At 39.8% G+C, this 15,000-nt stretch overlaps 1 protein-coding gene across 1 annotated transcript in view; it reads right to left on the bottom strand.

Moving 5' to 3' along the window:
* LOC138051546 (serine-rich adhesin for platelets-like) overlaps positions 1-2,922 on the bottom strand; it is an 11,363-nt gene extending 8,441 nt beyond the window's left edge. Inside the window, exons 1-2 of the mRNA XM_068897770.1 lie at positions 2,336-2,922; positions 819-1,076 (exon numbers count right to left, since the gene is read on the bottom strand). Coding sequence (XP_068753871.1) covers positions 819-1,076; positions 2,336-2,921 — 844 coding nt within the window. The 5' untranslated portion in view covers position 2,922. The remainder of the gene's footprint in view (positions 1-818; positions 1,077-2,335) is intronic.
* Between the last annotated feature and the right edge of the window lie 12,078 nt (positions 2,923-15,000).

Below are 15,000 nucleotides of genomic sequence, written 5' to 3' on the forward strand. Positions count from 1 at the left end.
CAGTGGTAGACCATTGCAGCAGCACCGCAGAGCTCATGGGTTTGAATCCTGTTGAAGCTACCTGAATTTTTCAGGTGTCTGTTTTTCATTGTGTCCAGCTAAGTGCGAGGATAACCTTTCCGTTTTGCTTATGGCCCGCACTTCAAATATGTACATTTTTTCAATTCAATGTACATTGCAGCAGTGGCTTAGGAACAGCATCTAAAATACTGGAACATGGTGTGGAAAAGAAAACGAACTCAGATCCTAACATTATCGAGGTCGGAATGGTCATGTAATTGTAATTTGTTTGTTTTACCCACGGAACACCTTGAGAGTGCTCAGGAGCTCGTTGAACATGTGGCAACTTTAAAATTTGCTGTTCGTAACATTTCCGGAGCTGCTACAAAGAAGTGGGATGATTGCAGCACCTCACAAGTAGTATCCTCCAAGGAATACTAGTTTGCTTGGTCCTCAGTAGCCTCCCACTCTGATGTTCTTGGGGCTTGATCATGCATTCCTTGTTGGTTTGCCTTTGTGCAAGCAAACGGAATGTCTTTGATCTTTGTAAAAGGTTGGGTCCGGGGTGGGATGAGTTTTAAGAATGCTTTCAAATTTCTTATGTGGAATTGTATGGGGATACTCTCTCTGTCCTTCTGATAGGTTTTTTGCAATGACCTTCCCATGGTCAAATTATTATAGAAATGGAATAATCTTCTGCAGCTCATTAGAATCTGCACTAGCAATATATAAACTGCCATTACAACCACACCATTAGAAATTAATTCATCATGAAAAAAATCTATTTTTCTCCATGGATCAGAGAATTCAGTCCATACCGCTGGTTTTACTCCCAGGAGAGTGTAATCCAAGTTTCTCCAGGAGGTCAATACGCTGGATCCCTTTAAGCAGCTCTCCAATGTCTGTGCACGGGTGTTCACTGACTCTTTCCACCTCTTTCAACAGTTCAAAGCCCACCTTCATCTTGGCAAGTCTGAAACCATCAACTTTGCCCCTGGCCAGATTCTTCATCTGTTTAAATTCGTCAGCTGATAATGAGTTGGAAATGTTGATAAACCTGGCTTGCAAGTTAAAACCTGTCAAAATAATACACAACAGAGATGAGTTGTAACAATAATCATGTACAATCCCCATAGCAAGTTTTGCAATTACTTTAAAGTGCAATAAGGATAAAGAAATCACTTCCTTTTTTCTTCAGATCTTAAACTCATGTTTGCTTAACCATCTCACTGGCAAAATTTTGAGCCTCGATTTTTGTCTAAGTACCACTTGTATATTTTACTGCATCCAACACCAGACAATTTAACCGGTCAATGGGGGCCCCCTTGGGCCTTAAAGGGTTAAAGGCTGTTTTCTTTGTGAGTATGTGTTTTGTATTTCACAGTCCACAATTACACATGCTCAAAACTGAGCAATTGGACCTCAGGGGGTTGGATCTAGGGAAAAGTGACGTCATTTACTCACTACTTTAACATTTCAGCATGTAAATGCAGCTTGTTATATATGCGAAACACGCGTTTAAAAGTCTGAGAGCCAGAGACTCCAGTGCTGCATATTAATATAATTCAGCAGAGTACAGCACCGCATTCTTAAGTGAGTTAGTCTGATGTCACTTTTCTCCTTGATCCAGCTCTCTCATGAGTTTGAAGTTAGTAATGATGGACCATTAAATAGGGAAATTGCAGTTGAAATAAACAGAAATCTTTTTCAAATCAAGACTTGAAACGAGAGTCAGTTGTGTTTAGTTACATGTACTGAAAAAGAAGAATTGATACTTTGGTCACAATAGTACTTTAAGGGGCACAGGTTCTTTAGGACCCTTAAAAATTTGGAACATGTGTCAGCCCTACGGGTGGAAAGAACCCTGTGGTATCGGCAGGTACAAAACGCAGGTCACAGGTCACAGGTCATTGTTTTACCTATACAGGAAGTATCCTGAACATTCATAAAAGCTAACCTTAGGCCTAAAAACTTTTCTTTAGGCCCAATTAGGCCTAAAATTATCGTTTATGAATGTTTAGAATAAGGATACTTTTCTTTAGGCCTAATTAGGACTAATAAGGCCTAGGGTTAGCTTTTATGAATGTTTAGGATACTTTCTGTATAGGTTAAATAATGACCTGTGACCTGTTCCCTCTGCCCTGTGACCTGTGACCTGTGACCTGCGTTTTGTACCTGCCGCCTCCGGTATGAACCAATGCAGATCCAGCAATTTTGACCATCACGAAACGAAACAAAACAACGCAAAGCAAAGAAAGAAAAAGGAGTAATAAGAATGATTTAGGGACCCGAAATGTCAAACTGCAGTATCAAAATACATGCATTGGTCACATACCTGGCTTGCCTTGAAGAGAAGCTGCTCCACCAAGAAGTCTTCCCGTGCTGCTCACACATTTGGATGATGCACTAGCCCCAAAACATCTACTCTCATCACTGGCAGATGCTCTGGGAAGTGAAAGAAGTTTGCCACTACGCGTACGTTTCTCTCTGTCCTCAAGAAACAGATGCCTTCCAAGCTCAGCTTTGAGTTGCTGATTTTCTACCTCACTTTGGCGTAGCTGTTCCTTCAATTCATTTATTTGTTCTAGTAAATCGAAGGAATAATTCTGAAAGGTTGTGGACTCCTCGCCCGTACTTAACATGAAAGGATCAAGAACACTATTTATGGGAGCTCTCACTCCAATACTGCGAGCAGCTGACACTTCTTCGACGGAACTTTGACATTGGTTTGCTCCAATCTGTATATCATGAGACTCTCTTTCGGCACATTCCATTCCACGGCGTGAAACACTCGCAGAATCAATACGACTACTAGAACCGGGAAACGCTTTTTCGTATGAACGATTAAGACGAGATTTTTTTTTAACATCGAGCAATAAAGCACGCCAGCGGCCAAAAATCCCATAAGAGCTTGCGCGCATCTTACTTTCAGATCAGGACTTGTACCGTCGGCCATTGTGTCGCGGTGGAAGAGCACATAGAAGTTGTGTTGAGTGCAAGCGATTAGCCAACCATTTTACACAGGTATTTCATTCAGTCACTTCGGAAAGATCTGTAAAGCTTTGAAAAACGTTTTGAAGCGGTGAATTTATCGTATTTAGTTTAACCTTCTTTGCAAGGTTATAACCTGTAGGCAAATTGTTCGAAAAGATCTGTCTGCCGTAAGATTTCGAGTTCTCCGACTCTGCTAAGAGATCCAGTCTGGAATTAGTGTGTCAAGACTTGCTTTTGGACTATCTTGAGATTGCAAACTTAGGATGAATTCTTATTATACTTCTATAAAAATAGTGTGAACAGTTCTTTTGCCATTGCCTTGTCTGTGATCGGTGATCTGATATTCGAGTTAGAGGTACCCAAGTTGATGTGGAAGCAGCTTCTGTCACTTGCGTTACGGTTCAGTGAGGTTTCCTACAGATCGTTATCGGACTGCTGTTGTCGTTACAGCTCGGTGTACTCTATCGCTAGACCTTGCAAAAGGTAATTTTGTCCTTTCCTTTTTTTGAAAGGTATTGAGTATTCGTGGGTAGGTTCCTTTAGAGTTGATTTTCAGCTTATCTCCCGCACACTTCTACCGTAAAAAGGTTCGTGAGACCCCCAGTGTTTAAGTGTTTCCTTTTCAGTTCCCCCTTTAAAATTACACATTAAAATTGTGTTCAGCTTAGCTTCAATTGCCAACTTTCAATTTCGATTGTTGAGTTGAATTTATCATAAAATTTGCCACAAATGTTTCATTTTCCAATTCACTAGAGTTAAGTCTAGCTTATATCAAAGTTAAAAAAAAGAGTTATTGAGCAGGGGCGGATCCAGGAATTTCTGAAAGGGGGGGTTGCAGACTATTGACGTAACCTTCATCACCAATGGTGTGGCCCCGTTCCTCTGGCGCGATCTCTTAAGGGGGTCCGGAGCCATGCCCCCCCTCCCCCCCCAAAAAAAGATGTTTCCGATTTTTCCCTCTAATTAAAACGCTATTTCCAGCATTCCTGAGACTTGAAAAGCGTTGCGAAGGCATGCTATAAAATCTGGAGTTTATTTTATTTCTCAGCCAGAAACCCAAAAATAAAAAGGATAGCAGTATCAACAATAGTTATTTGTTGTTTCTCTACATATCTCCGCGTTAATCAAACAACGTATCCTGAAAGAATCTTCTAGGATGAGCTTTTACAAAGGCCTCGCATATCTCGTCTACCTCGAATCTCTCAGGGTAATGCATAGCAATGACAGCGAGATCTGAAAAGCGCTCTTCAGACCTCGTCGATCTGGTGCAGGTCTTGATCCTTTTCATCAGCGAAAAGGACCTGAACCCACTGGAAGTGTGACATGATGTTAATATAGTGTTCTTCACTTAAATATCTATGTGCCACTCATCAAGAAGGAGGCAACTCCACAGAATGTTATTATCGTTTACAATATGCCTCCACCTTCTTGAGACCAGGAACAATGTTTTAAGAATTTCTTTAAGGCAGAAGTTTTTAAACACCTCGACCAATGCTTCATCAGGCAAAGCTGTGTACAAAACGAAAATAATACCAGTCAGTCTTAGTTGGAATTCTCCAGACATTTGAATCATTTGAATTTACTCTTTCCTAATACTGGTCGATTGGGTCAGCAAAATAAGTTCACCATTCAGATAAATAAAAATAAGAATATTGTACCTTCGATCTCGGACACTCCAGCTTGATTGTCTGAGATGCTGAGTTTTGGTAGCTTGTTAGGAGGAGCAGAACAACTGCTTTCTGTGTTCATGATTACAGTTCACTTAGTGAAGTATTAATTAATATCTTGATCAATTTTAATGTATGTCTCAGTTTAATGTCAATGGCAATTTTATTTCTGCTTACCTTCGTGAATACCTTCATTACTCGCGGATTCTTCAGGCCTTGATTGCGCTGAACCTGCAAAATGTTTATATTGGAAAGAAATGAATTTCTCTTCAAGATGGCGGAGCGATGGAAAACGTACTTTGTTTACGAATTGCACCGCATGTTCGACAAGCAGTCGAACGGTGGAAGTGAATCAACTTCGTAAAAAAACAATTTTCTTTATTATTTTAGGAAGAATCAAGCAAATGCTACTCAAAGGGGGCGTTGCAATCCCCTCAACCCCTCCCCTGGATCCGCCTCTGTTGAGGGTTTGATCTTTGTGAAGAATTGAAAAAAAAAAAAAAAAGAAACTAGTCCCAGCTGAGCCTCAGAGATTGTAAACAATGTCTTCATCAGTACTTACTTGTAGTATTTGTAAAAACCCTACAAGGAAGGAAGAATCTCATCCCATAAATGATGGTAAAGGAAAAACGTCAAGCATTGTAGAAATACCACTATCCGCCTCAGATGTTCAGCGTCCAAATGCACAACTCCCCTGTTATGTACAAGCTAAAACATTTAAAGTCACTGCCAAAGTCAGTAGATTATTTGTTTCCTGAAGCTGAGAAAACTTTTTTTGGAAAAAAAGTTTGGCTGTGTCGCCCTCATAAGCAGTTTAAGGTACTGTGGTGCATGTTATGTAAGGTTGCACAGGCTGTCACCCAGTGTAAACAAAAGTGTTCCACAGCCCCTGTCTGCAAACAATTCTATTCAAAATCAAGTTGGTTGTGCCCCAGTGTCATATGAACTGACGTCAAAGCGAACTCAGCGGAGGATTTGAAACAAACTTTATAACTGCGCAATGCAAAACGTGGCTGAACTTAAAACAGAAGTTGAAAACATGGGTGCCTCAAATGAAGAGATCTGCCAGGAAATTCTTGAAGGCCAATTTGATGGGGTAAACTTTCCTTCTTTTTACTCACATGGTAAAATTCTACTATACATATTCTACCTTACTAGTTGGTTTTTCAGTTTATTTGGATTGATAATGAAAAGATAAACACAATTCAAGGATCTCCCAAGCCCGCGAAACTGAAAACATGGCATGCTGTCATGCTTGTATAACAGGGTAAAAGTTACTACCGGTAACCCTACAAAATATAGTAAAGACCCACACATAAGAACCTAGAATTTTCGAGGTCAGGCTGAGCAGGTTCTAATATTTTAAGCTAATTTTTCATAATTTAGCCTGATTACATGTAGTTTCTAAATAGGTTCTTATTTCTCAGAGGAACAACAATAAATTTCTATATTTTATTTCATAAGATATTTAGACAATATTGCACTGTAGCTTTATGGAAAACATATTTCTAGAGAAAATCCAATAAAATGTCAGTCAAAGAAAACATATACACAATAACAGGAGTTTTCTCGAGGGTGATTTTTTTGTAAAAGAACCTCTTTTTCTTTGCCAGGCTGAGCAGGTTCTTATATTTCTGGGTATTTTTAAAATGCCAAATTTCAGCCTGTACTAGGTTCTTATATGTGAGTTTGTACTTTATGCGTTATTCCCTAAAATAGAAAACTAATCCAGGCTATAAAGAGTACTCTTTTTGCCTTCTAATAATCAGATCAGAGTCGGTAATTATTACTGACTAATTCAATGTCAGGACATTTTTCCTTTACCTTTGATAATAAAAAAATAAGATCACAATATTTTTCACCTTGATCAGTACTTTGCACGAATACTGGCTTTAGCAATGTTTTGGAAACATCATTGTAAACATGCGAGCCTTACTCTCTAGGAGGTGTTTCTTACTAGAAGTAAAACGTAAAAGGAGCAAGCCATTGTCTTCACTTCTTTCAAATTCCATTCAGGAAAAAGTGAATGCAAATGCTAACATCATGGAGGGCTTAGCTCTCAGCTACTCCAGAGAGAGGCCTGGAAGTCCCAAACGGGTTGAACTGTTGAGCTGTGTGCTACAGCAATACACAAATAAGGAAATTAAGCAAATGTTCAGGTTTACTAACAGTCAAGGAGAGGAAGTATCATAAACAGACTACGAATTAACAAAAGCTGGACTTTATAGTAAGATGTATGGTCCAGGAGCAGTACTTCCAAAAATAAGACGCCAATATAGTCATAAACTTCCACCAGAAACCATTGCTTTGTCTTAGAATTTATCCATAATCTAGACAGTGAAGAGTATTCATCTTATAAAAGTGGCCCCTGTGATGGAAAACAAAAATCATGGATAAGTGAATTATTAGGAGGAGGAAATCAACCTGTTTTGTGGTTCAATTAAGCAAAACAAGTATGCCTTTTATGATAGTCATAGATATACATTGTAAAGAGGAATGTGAACAACTGGAGATTAGACCTATAAGCTTTAAATTTAGTACATTTTTTTAAGGGTTTGTCCGCAGGAAATTTCAAAATAATGACAGGGAAGGCAGGACTCTAATATTTGCACAAAACTTGGCGCGGAGTATTTCATCCTGGTAGATAAGCTGCTAACTCGTTTAGGTGAAATGCTGAGGAGCCAACGTAAACCAGACATAACTCCAGGATTAATGAGCAAAGCAAAGAAGTTAACGTTAACAAATAATATATGACTGTTTCCGGTACAAGAAAATTCAGAACGAACATATTTTTGCTACAGTGGTACATGTTCCAACATCATCTAACAGGACATTTCAATAGCTTTGCTCTTTCCACACCCCAGCAGTCTAGCTTAAGTTTTTTGGCATCACCTTCACTTTTTTGAGCAATAAAAATTCTTGGAAATGATGTGAACTTTCCAAAAATAATGTACAAGGCAAAGAATGTTGCTGTCCAAATATGAAAAGTACAACCTTCGGGCTGAAGAACGCTCGCACGTGAAGGAAGCTCGAACGCAAGTGGTTTCGAATGTCAATTATCAATTATGTAAACAAATCGTGGTGTTGTATTTTCAAACTAAAATTACGCAACTGGTTCAAAACAAAACCACATTTATTTAGGTAGCACTGAAAAGCTTGCACTTTAACGTTCTGTATTGTAGTGATATACGTCTGGTACACTATACAATGAACTTACAACAAAGCGGATAAACAGTGCTGCCATAAAGAATTCGTTAACCAATTATCTCTGCCACAAAGGAATCGCGGATGATTGGAAAAGTTCATGATTTCAAAAGCATTTTACTATGCAAAGTGAAAGCACCAGAGGTGATGTTCAAAATAAAAGTATGATCAGTAATCCAGTACTTACCAAATGGAAGCAGATCTCTGGCTGAAAGGGCGATGTTAAAAGTTGAGAAATGCACTACCCTGCAAGTTTAAGGCGAGATCAGACAAATCAAATGTAGAACATTTAGAAACTTTCAATTAAGACGTGCAATTCTTGGTACAACAAGATTTTTGCAGCGTAGCCTGACAAGAAAGAGGTAAGTAATATGGGTTTCGCACAACGGTGTATTTTATTTTCAATTCCCAAACGCATAAAAACTCAAGGATGTATATTCCGCTTACGCTGAAACAACTAACAAAATTACGGTTTCAACAGAACAGGTGAAGTCAAAACCTTCGTTTTGAAATGTTGGCAGTTTCATAAAGTCCACAAATAATCTCGTTTGAGCTTTTTTTTCTCAGGGGAAAATTTCGCTCAATGAATTGGAGAACGCAAGTTAAGCTCGACCGGCTTAACGCTCGACCCTTACGCTAATTGTGCTTTAACATAGCCTTTCAATTGTAATTCAGAGATTTAATTGTAATTCAGAGATTTAAAGTTTTAAAGTATCACTTGTCATTGAAATAACTTAGGTTATAGAAGTAAATCAATTACATACCTTTAATGAATTGACTTGGCAAGATAGTATCGACAGTAAACCGTCTCAAACCGATTCAAACCGTCAGAATCAGCCATAACTTCTGTGACAAACGGCCGGCATTGTTCGCATCTCATGGCAACTGAAGCAAATCTTCCATTTGCATCCTAGGGATCATTAGAAACCACAAATGACCAGCTCCCAACGTCAGTGGCTTCATAGCTCAGTTGGTTAGAGCGTCGCACCGGAATCGCGAGGTCAAGTGTTCAAACCCCGTTGAAGTCCTGAATTTTTCAAAAATTGCGTTCATAACTGCGAAGATCATAGCTTCACTTGATTTCATTTCATATCCGCAGTTCATATATGATTCATTTCATTTCATTTCATTTCATTTTTCAGTTGTTTGTGTACACCGTATTCAAAAATGGCGGACACGCGGAACGACCTAGGTTCTAATACATGAAAGCGAGGTTTGGTAGGCCTTACTCAATTTTAGTAGCGGGGCTGGCAGCAGATTTATGTTATACGATACTCCGGTCTTATCAGAGCTAAATCCTCCTAAAATAGCGTCCTCAAGTAGTGCAGTAAATGAATCAGTGTTATTCTTACCGAAGATGACATTCCCGGAGCCTCGTTAGCTGGGCTAAATCCTTCTTCGCTGAAGAATTCGAATGAAGAGTTGCGGTTTTGGTTGCGCGATGCGGTGTCTTGGGGATTCCCTTAAACTTAAAACGAAACCTTTGCTTGTAAAACGGTAATCACAAGGCTTTGATTTTTGATAGTAGTTTAACAGTTGATGTTTTTCAAGCTTTATCAGTTACCCTTTTTAAAACAATGCGCTTTGCGGGGTGGATAAATACGTGAAAAGTGGGGATAGATCCTGATCCGGACATAATTTACACCAAAAGAAAAGAGGATTATGAATGTTATGAGCTGTACTCCTTCGTCATCACCCTGCGTGAAATACCAAAGCGATGGCTGGGGAAAATCTCTAGAAAGGATGCCTTCATTCACTCACAGGTTTCCCCGTTGAAGAAGAAAATCTCTGACCTTCAGGGGCACCCAACGAATCTGTTCCTCACATTATCTGTTCCCCAGAGGAATCTTGCTGGCTGGCAAAAATACAGGTGTTTCGATTAGCTGGCTGGGAAATTTTGTTATTGATAGAAGTTTTGCCTGGGAATTACTGACTTTTTCTAGCATTTCAACCCGAGCTGGCTGTAGAAACTCTGAAGACTGAGGACGACTAAAACAAAAAAAAAAAAAAAAAAAAAAAAAGAACCCCTTCCCTCTCCCACAGAGTAGTCACAAACATACGATACGACGGCTGGTCGCAGTGATTGCGCTTGCGGAAAAAAAAACCTGTTCTGTCCCGGTTTTGTCGCTTTTGCTCGGTCGTTTTGGATCGAGGGATTTGAAAGTGCGCGGAATTACTGGCTGGGAAATAAATTTGATCAGCTGGCTGGGAAACCAACCAATGTTATCTAGCTGGCTGGGAAATTTCTTGTGTGTCTTGCTGGGAAAAAGGAACAGATAATGTTTTCCCAGCAACACTGAAAAACACCTGAAAATGCCTTAATAACATTTATTTTCATTAACTGGGGTATAATAATACATTTTACAACAAATTGGTCGTTGGGTGCCCCTGGACCTTGAGAAAAAATTCAGAGCACTCGAGTGGCGATTGTTTTGCTTCGAGAATATTTCAAAAAATGATTCCCTTATTACCTTTTACACAGGATTTCCTAATTTGAAAATGATGAGGGCTTTGTATGAATTTTTACGCCCTGGGGCCAGCGGAGAAACATTCAATATTTGTCCTCTGCAAGAGACGACATTCAGGCTGGTCATATTGAACATTCAGTGAAACGATCTTTGAAAACTATAGACGAATAGCCTTCTCTACGCAATTGCAAAAATTGCGTTCATAACTTCACTTGAGATATTGTTCTTGCCACGAGAACATTAAAATCATAGTTTATCGGGACTGGTCATGAAAGCTTAGAACATTCAAAAGTGACAACAAGGTTGTCGCAATCGATGTTGAATTGAAAGTGACAGTATACAACACAATCTCTTGTTTCCGCTTCGCACAGGTTCTCTGCGCATAATTTAATCGAAGGATTTGATTAGTTATCTTCTGGGAAAAAGGTGTGTTTTGTGCACCGTCCCAAAAACCAAAAATACAAAAACATAAAACAAAAAATCTTGTCTAGTTTCATAGCCTACTCCATGCATTAACTAAGATAAAAGTCATGTGTTATCGCGCCACCGTGTAATATCCTCCATATGTTATGTAGGCATGAGCACCCGACGATAATTGCGCCACACGGAAAATACCATAATATTCTTTTGTTTGTCCACTCAAATTTTGAATAAGCATTGTGTTTGTTCACTCTTGAGACCATTGTAAGTCCCAAGAGAAACTGGAAACAATGCTTATTTAAAATTTGAGTCGACAAACAAAGAGTATTATGGTATTTTACGCTTCGGGTAAAAGGGAGCTTGAGAAATTTTACGAGAACGCCAGATAATATAGGTCTAAAGCCCTGGTCAAACTATCGAACAAAGTTGGATCCCACATGCAACATTGTTGAATGTAAATATTGGTGCATTCATGTGAGCACGAGGAGTGAGCAGGCGCCGTAAGGTTTAAATAGCAAATTTTTGAATATAACTGAGAACCCTACGGCGCATGTTACATAAAAATTTTCAGAGCCTTGGGTTGATCCGAGGCTCTGGTGACGAGAATGGAACATACCCAGGTGGAGAGTTAGTTAAGTACGTCTTTTATTTTGCGCATATGTTAGTTTTTTTTTTCTTGCTTTTGTAAGTAGTCATGATTATTACAGGCAAAAGAAATTTAAAATTGTCGTCTAACATGACATTTAAGTCCAATACTCAAGGACTTTTTTTTTAACAAGAAACGATGTGGCTATTTTCTTGCATGATACGCTGAAGAACAACACAGTTCATTGTATAGGTGAATTTTTTTCCCCCAACAGCGCGCGCGCCCTTATCGGTTTCTTCGAGGTCACATGACATCTAACAATGAAACTGTTTCCCGCCAAACGTCTCTGAGCGGGCAACATTGCGAAATCTATGACGTCACTGAGTAACAGTGCACTGTTACCCGCAAATGTTGACCGACGACCGCCGTCGCTGTTGCCATTAGGGAGCTTAAGCTCGTGCTTTTTTGAGACGCGGACGGCAACCGGAAGAGAACATTTCGAGTGCCAGGATAGCGGTGTCCCCCCATATTTTTATAATAATCATTCTCTAATGGAGAAAAGATACTTGGCAATGTAAATGTGGTTGTGTGAAGACAAGTTAAAAGGGAAAACAGCTTACTTCCGATTGCCGTCCGCGTCTCAAAAACGCGCGTGCTGAAGCTCCCTATTGTTCGTTTTTCTTTTTGTGCTATGTAACAAATCACAATGCTGCGCCTCGGGGAGACATCGAGATTCTCGGGAAACAAAATTAACTGTTTCCCACGGGACCGTCGAAATTAGTATACCACAGGGTTCAGTCAGAAAGAATGTATAGGAAGTTCGAGAATGACGACCTGTACGGCAACAAAAACGTCACTTCAAAATACAACTATACTCTTTCATAAGTACTTCTCGGTAATTCCAACTCGTTCGCGTGGTGTAATTTAATACGGGAGAAATATCTTGGTACGTGCGGTTTTGAAGTGATGATAGAGAATGTACGATTCACTGTTGTAGTTGTGTGCTCACGTTGTAGTGGGTTTTCACTTCAGGGACATTAATAATATTAATGGGGAGCTTAAGCACGCGCGTTTTTGAGACGCGGACGGCAATCGGAAGTAAGTTGTTTTCCCTTTTAACTTGTCTGCACACAACCACATTTACATTGCCAAGTATCTTTTCTCCATTAGAGAATGATTAGTATAAAAATATAAGGGGACACCGCTATCCTGGCATTCGAAATGCTCTCTTCCAGTTGCCGTTCGCGTCTCAAAAACGCACGAGCTTAAGCTCCCTATTTACGAACGGACGACGACTACGGTTGATCCTGTATAGTCTCACGACTTCTTGGATTATCAAATATGTATGCATGCATGTATGTATGTATGCATGTATGCATGTATGCATGTATGTATGCATGTATGTACGTATGTATGACGGCGACGAGAACGCCACAAAACAACGGCTTTATGAACAAAAACAAAGGCGGCTCTGCACGCGCGTTTTGCGTCGTGGCAAACTTTCAGCGTAAAAATGGAGAATGAAAGATTTACTTTGCACGCTCACGTCGTCAAAACCTCAAATTTGGTGACGTCACGTCGTTGTTATGCAGAATACTGCAAACTGACGTGGTAAAATGCAATCTTTTAACCAATGATAGTCGAGTTTTGTGGCGTTGTTCTTGCCTTCGTCGTTTCTTAAGTCTCGGCTTCGCGTTCAAACATAGTTGTAAAACATTTATTTATTTATTTATTTATCAACTTTACAACTTTGTAATAAATAATAGAAAGTTGAGGGCGTGATCTACAGGACACGAAGTCCCATATAAAGACCAGCCTCACAATGACAAGAAGTAAAAAAATAATAATAAATAAATACATGACAAAAAAACAAATGCTAGAAACACGCACGCGCACACGCGCACACAAAAAACTGATGAAGCATTAAAACGTGACTAAGAACAGCAATTTATATTATACAAGCGGCATTTAGAACAAAATGTCTTCCAAGTTCGCATACGGTCGACGTCGAAATCAGAGTTAAGCTTAGAGAAGTAGAGCGAGAATAAGTTATGTTTAAAAGACGAAACAGAGGAAATATCACGAATAGAAGAAGGAAGACCATTTCAAAGGAAAACAATACGATTGAAGAAAGATGCTCTAAATAAAGAAGTACGACAGAAATTAGGAAGAAGCATATTGGCCTGATCGACTTGAACGAGTACGTGATGAGCTCTGAGACGAGAAGGTGAAATACTGAGAAATGTCAACGTCAAAATTGCCCTGTTTGCATTTAAAAAAGAAAGGAAGGTCCTTGAGTTCAAGCCAGTAAGAGATAGGAAGAAGATTAAGCTTTATAAGGCGAAGGCGGTGAGGTAGTTCATAGTTACGCAGAATGAATTTTGTGGCCCTTCTTTGAACTCCCTCTAGGAGGGCAAGGTCGCGTCCATAGCTTTCAGGTGCCCAGACCTCGCTGGCGTAGGAAAGGTGAGATCTAACAAGCGTAATATAAAGTAGCCGCCTACTGCGAACATCCGTCATCTGGGCACATTTCCTACGAAGGAATCCCAGCATGCGGTTGGCCTTAGATATACAGTGGGCAATATTGACGGGCCACTTAAGATTGTTACTAACGACCACGCCCAGATCTTTATGGGAGTCAGTGATACTAACAGGAGCATCAGAGATGCTATAGGTATATTCAGAAGGTTTGCGCTTACGTGATATCCTAAGCAAGAAAGATTTCTCTGGGTTGAATTTAAGTGACCAATAGACAGACCATGAACACATAGAATCAAGATCAAGCTGTAACAGATCATTGTCAGCAGGCCAATGAATCGCGCGGAAACACTTACTGTCGTCCGCAAAGAGTGCAACTTTGCTGTTAATAGCAACATCAGGCAAGTCGTTAACATATAGGAGGAACAATAAGGGGCCCATTACACTTCCCTGAGGTACACCGGAAATGACGTCACGGACAGACGATGAGACACCCTCAACAACAACACGTTGTTTACGATCGTGAAGATAGTCACCAAACCAATCTAGAAGAGTACCTGAAATACCAAAACAACCTAATTTGAAGAGAAGCTTGCGATGAGAGACAGTCAAACGCCTTAGAAAAATTAAGATAAATACTGTCAATTTCATTACCGGCATCAAGGGAACGGCCAAGATCATGAAGAACACACAGAAGTTGAGTTACACAAGACCTGTTAGGACGGAAGCCATGTTGAAGATCATAGAGTGAAGTTTTGACGAAGTTAGAAACGTGAGTAAAGATCAAATTTTCAAATACCTTAGAAACTATTGAGAGCAGAGATACAGGGCTGTAATTGGTGACATCTTGTAGATTGTCCTTTTTAGGAATAGGAACGACATTCGCCATTTTCCATTCGGATGGAACTTTGCCCTGTTGAAGAGAGAGATTAAACAGAGCAGCGAGTGAAGGTGCAATCACTGCTGAACATTTTTTCAGGATAAAATATGGAATACCATCTGGACCAGTTGCCTTTGAAGGTGTTAACTTAGACCAACGTGTGTTGACCAACGGAGTTGAGGGGTAGGAAAGGAAGTGTCCGCTTGTGTCAGGATTGAAGACAGATGCGAAATAGGAATTAAAGGCATTGGCCTTTTCCTCTGCAGTGGAGAGCTTTGAATCATTAAACTTCATCGTGTCTGT

Source organism: Montipora capricornis, chromosome 6 (assembly GCF_036669925.1).
Source record: "Montipora capricornis isolate CH-2021 chromosome 6, ASM3666992v2, whole genome shotgun sequence".
NCBI lineage: Eukaryota > Metazoa > Cnidaria > Anthozoa > Scleractinia > Acroporidae > Montipora > Montipora capricornis.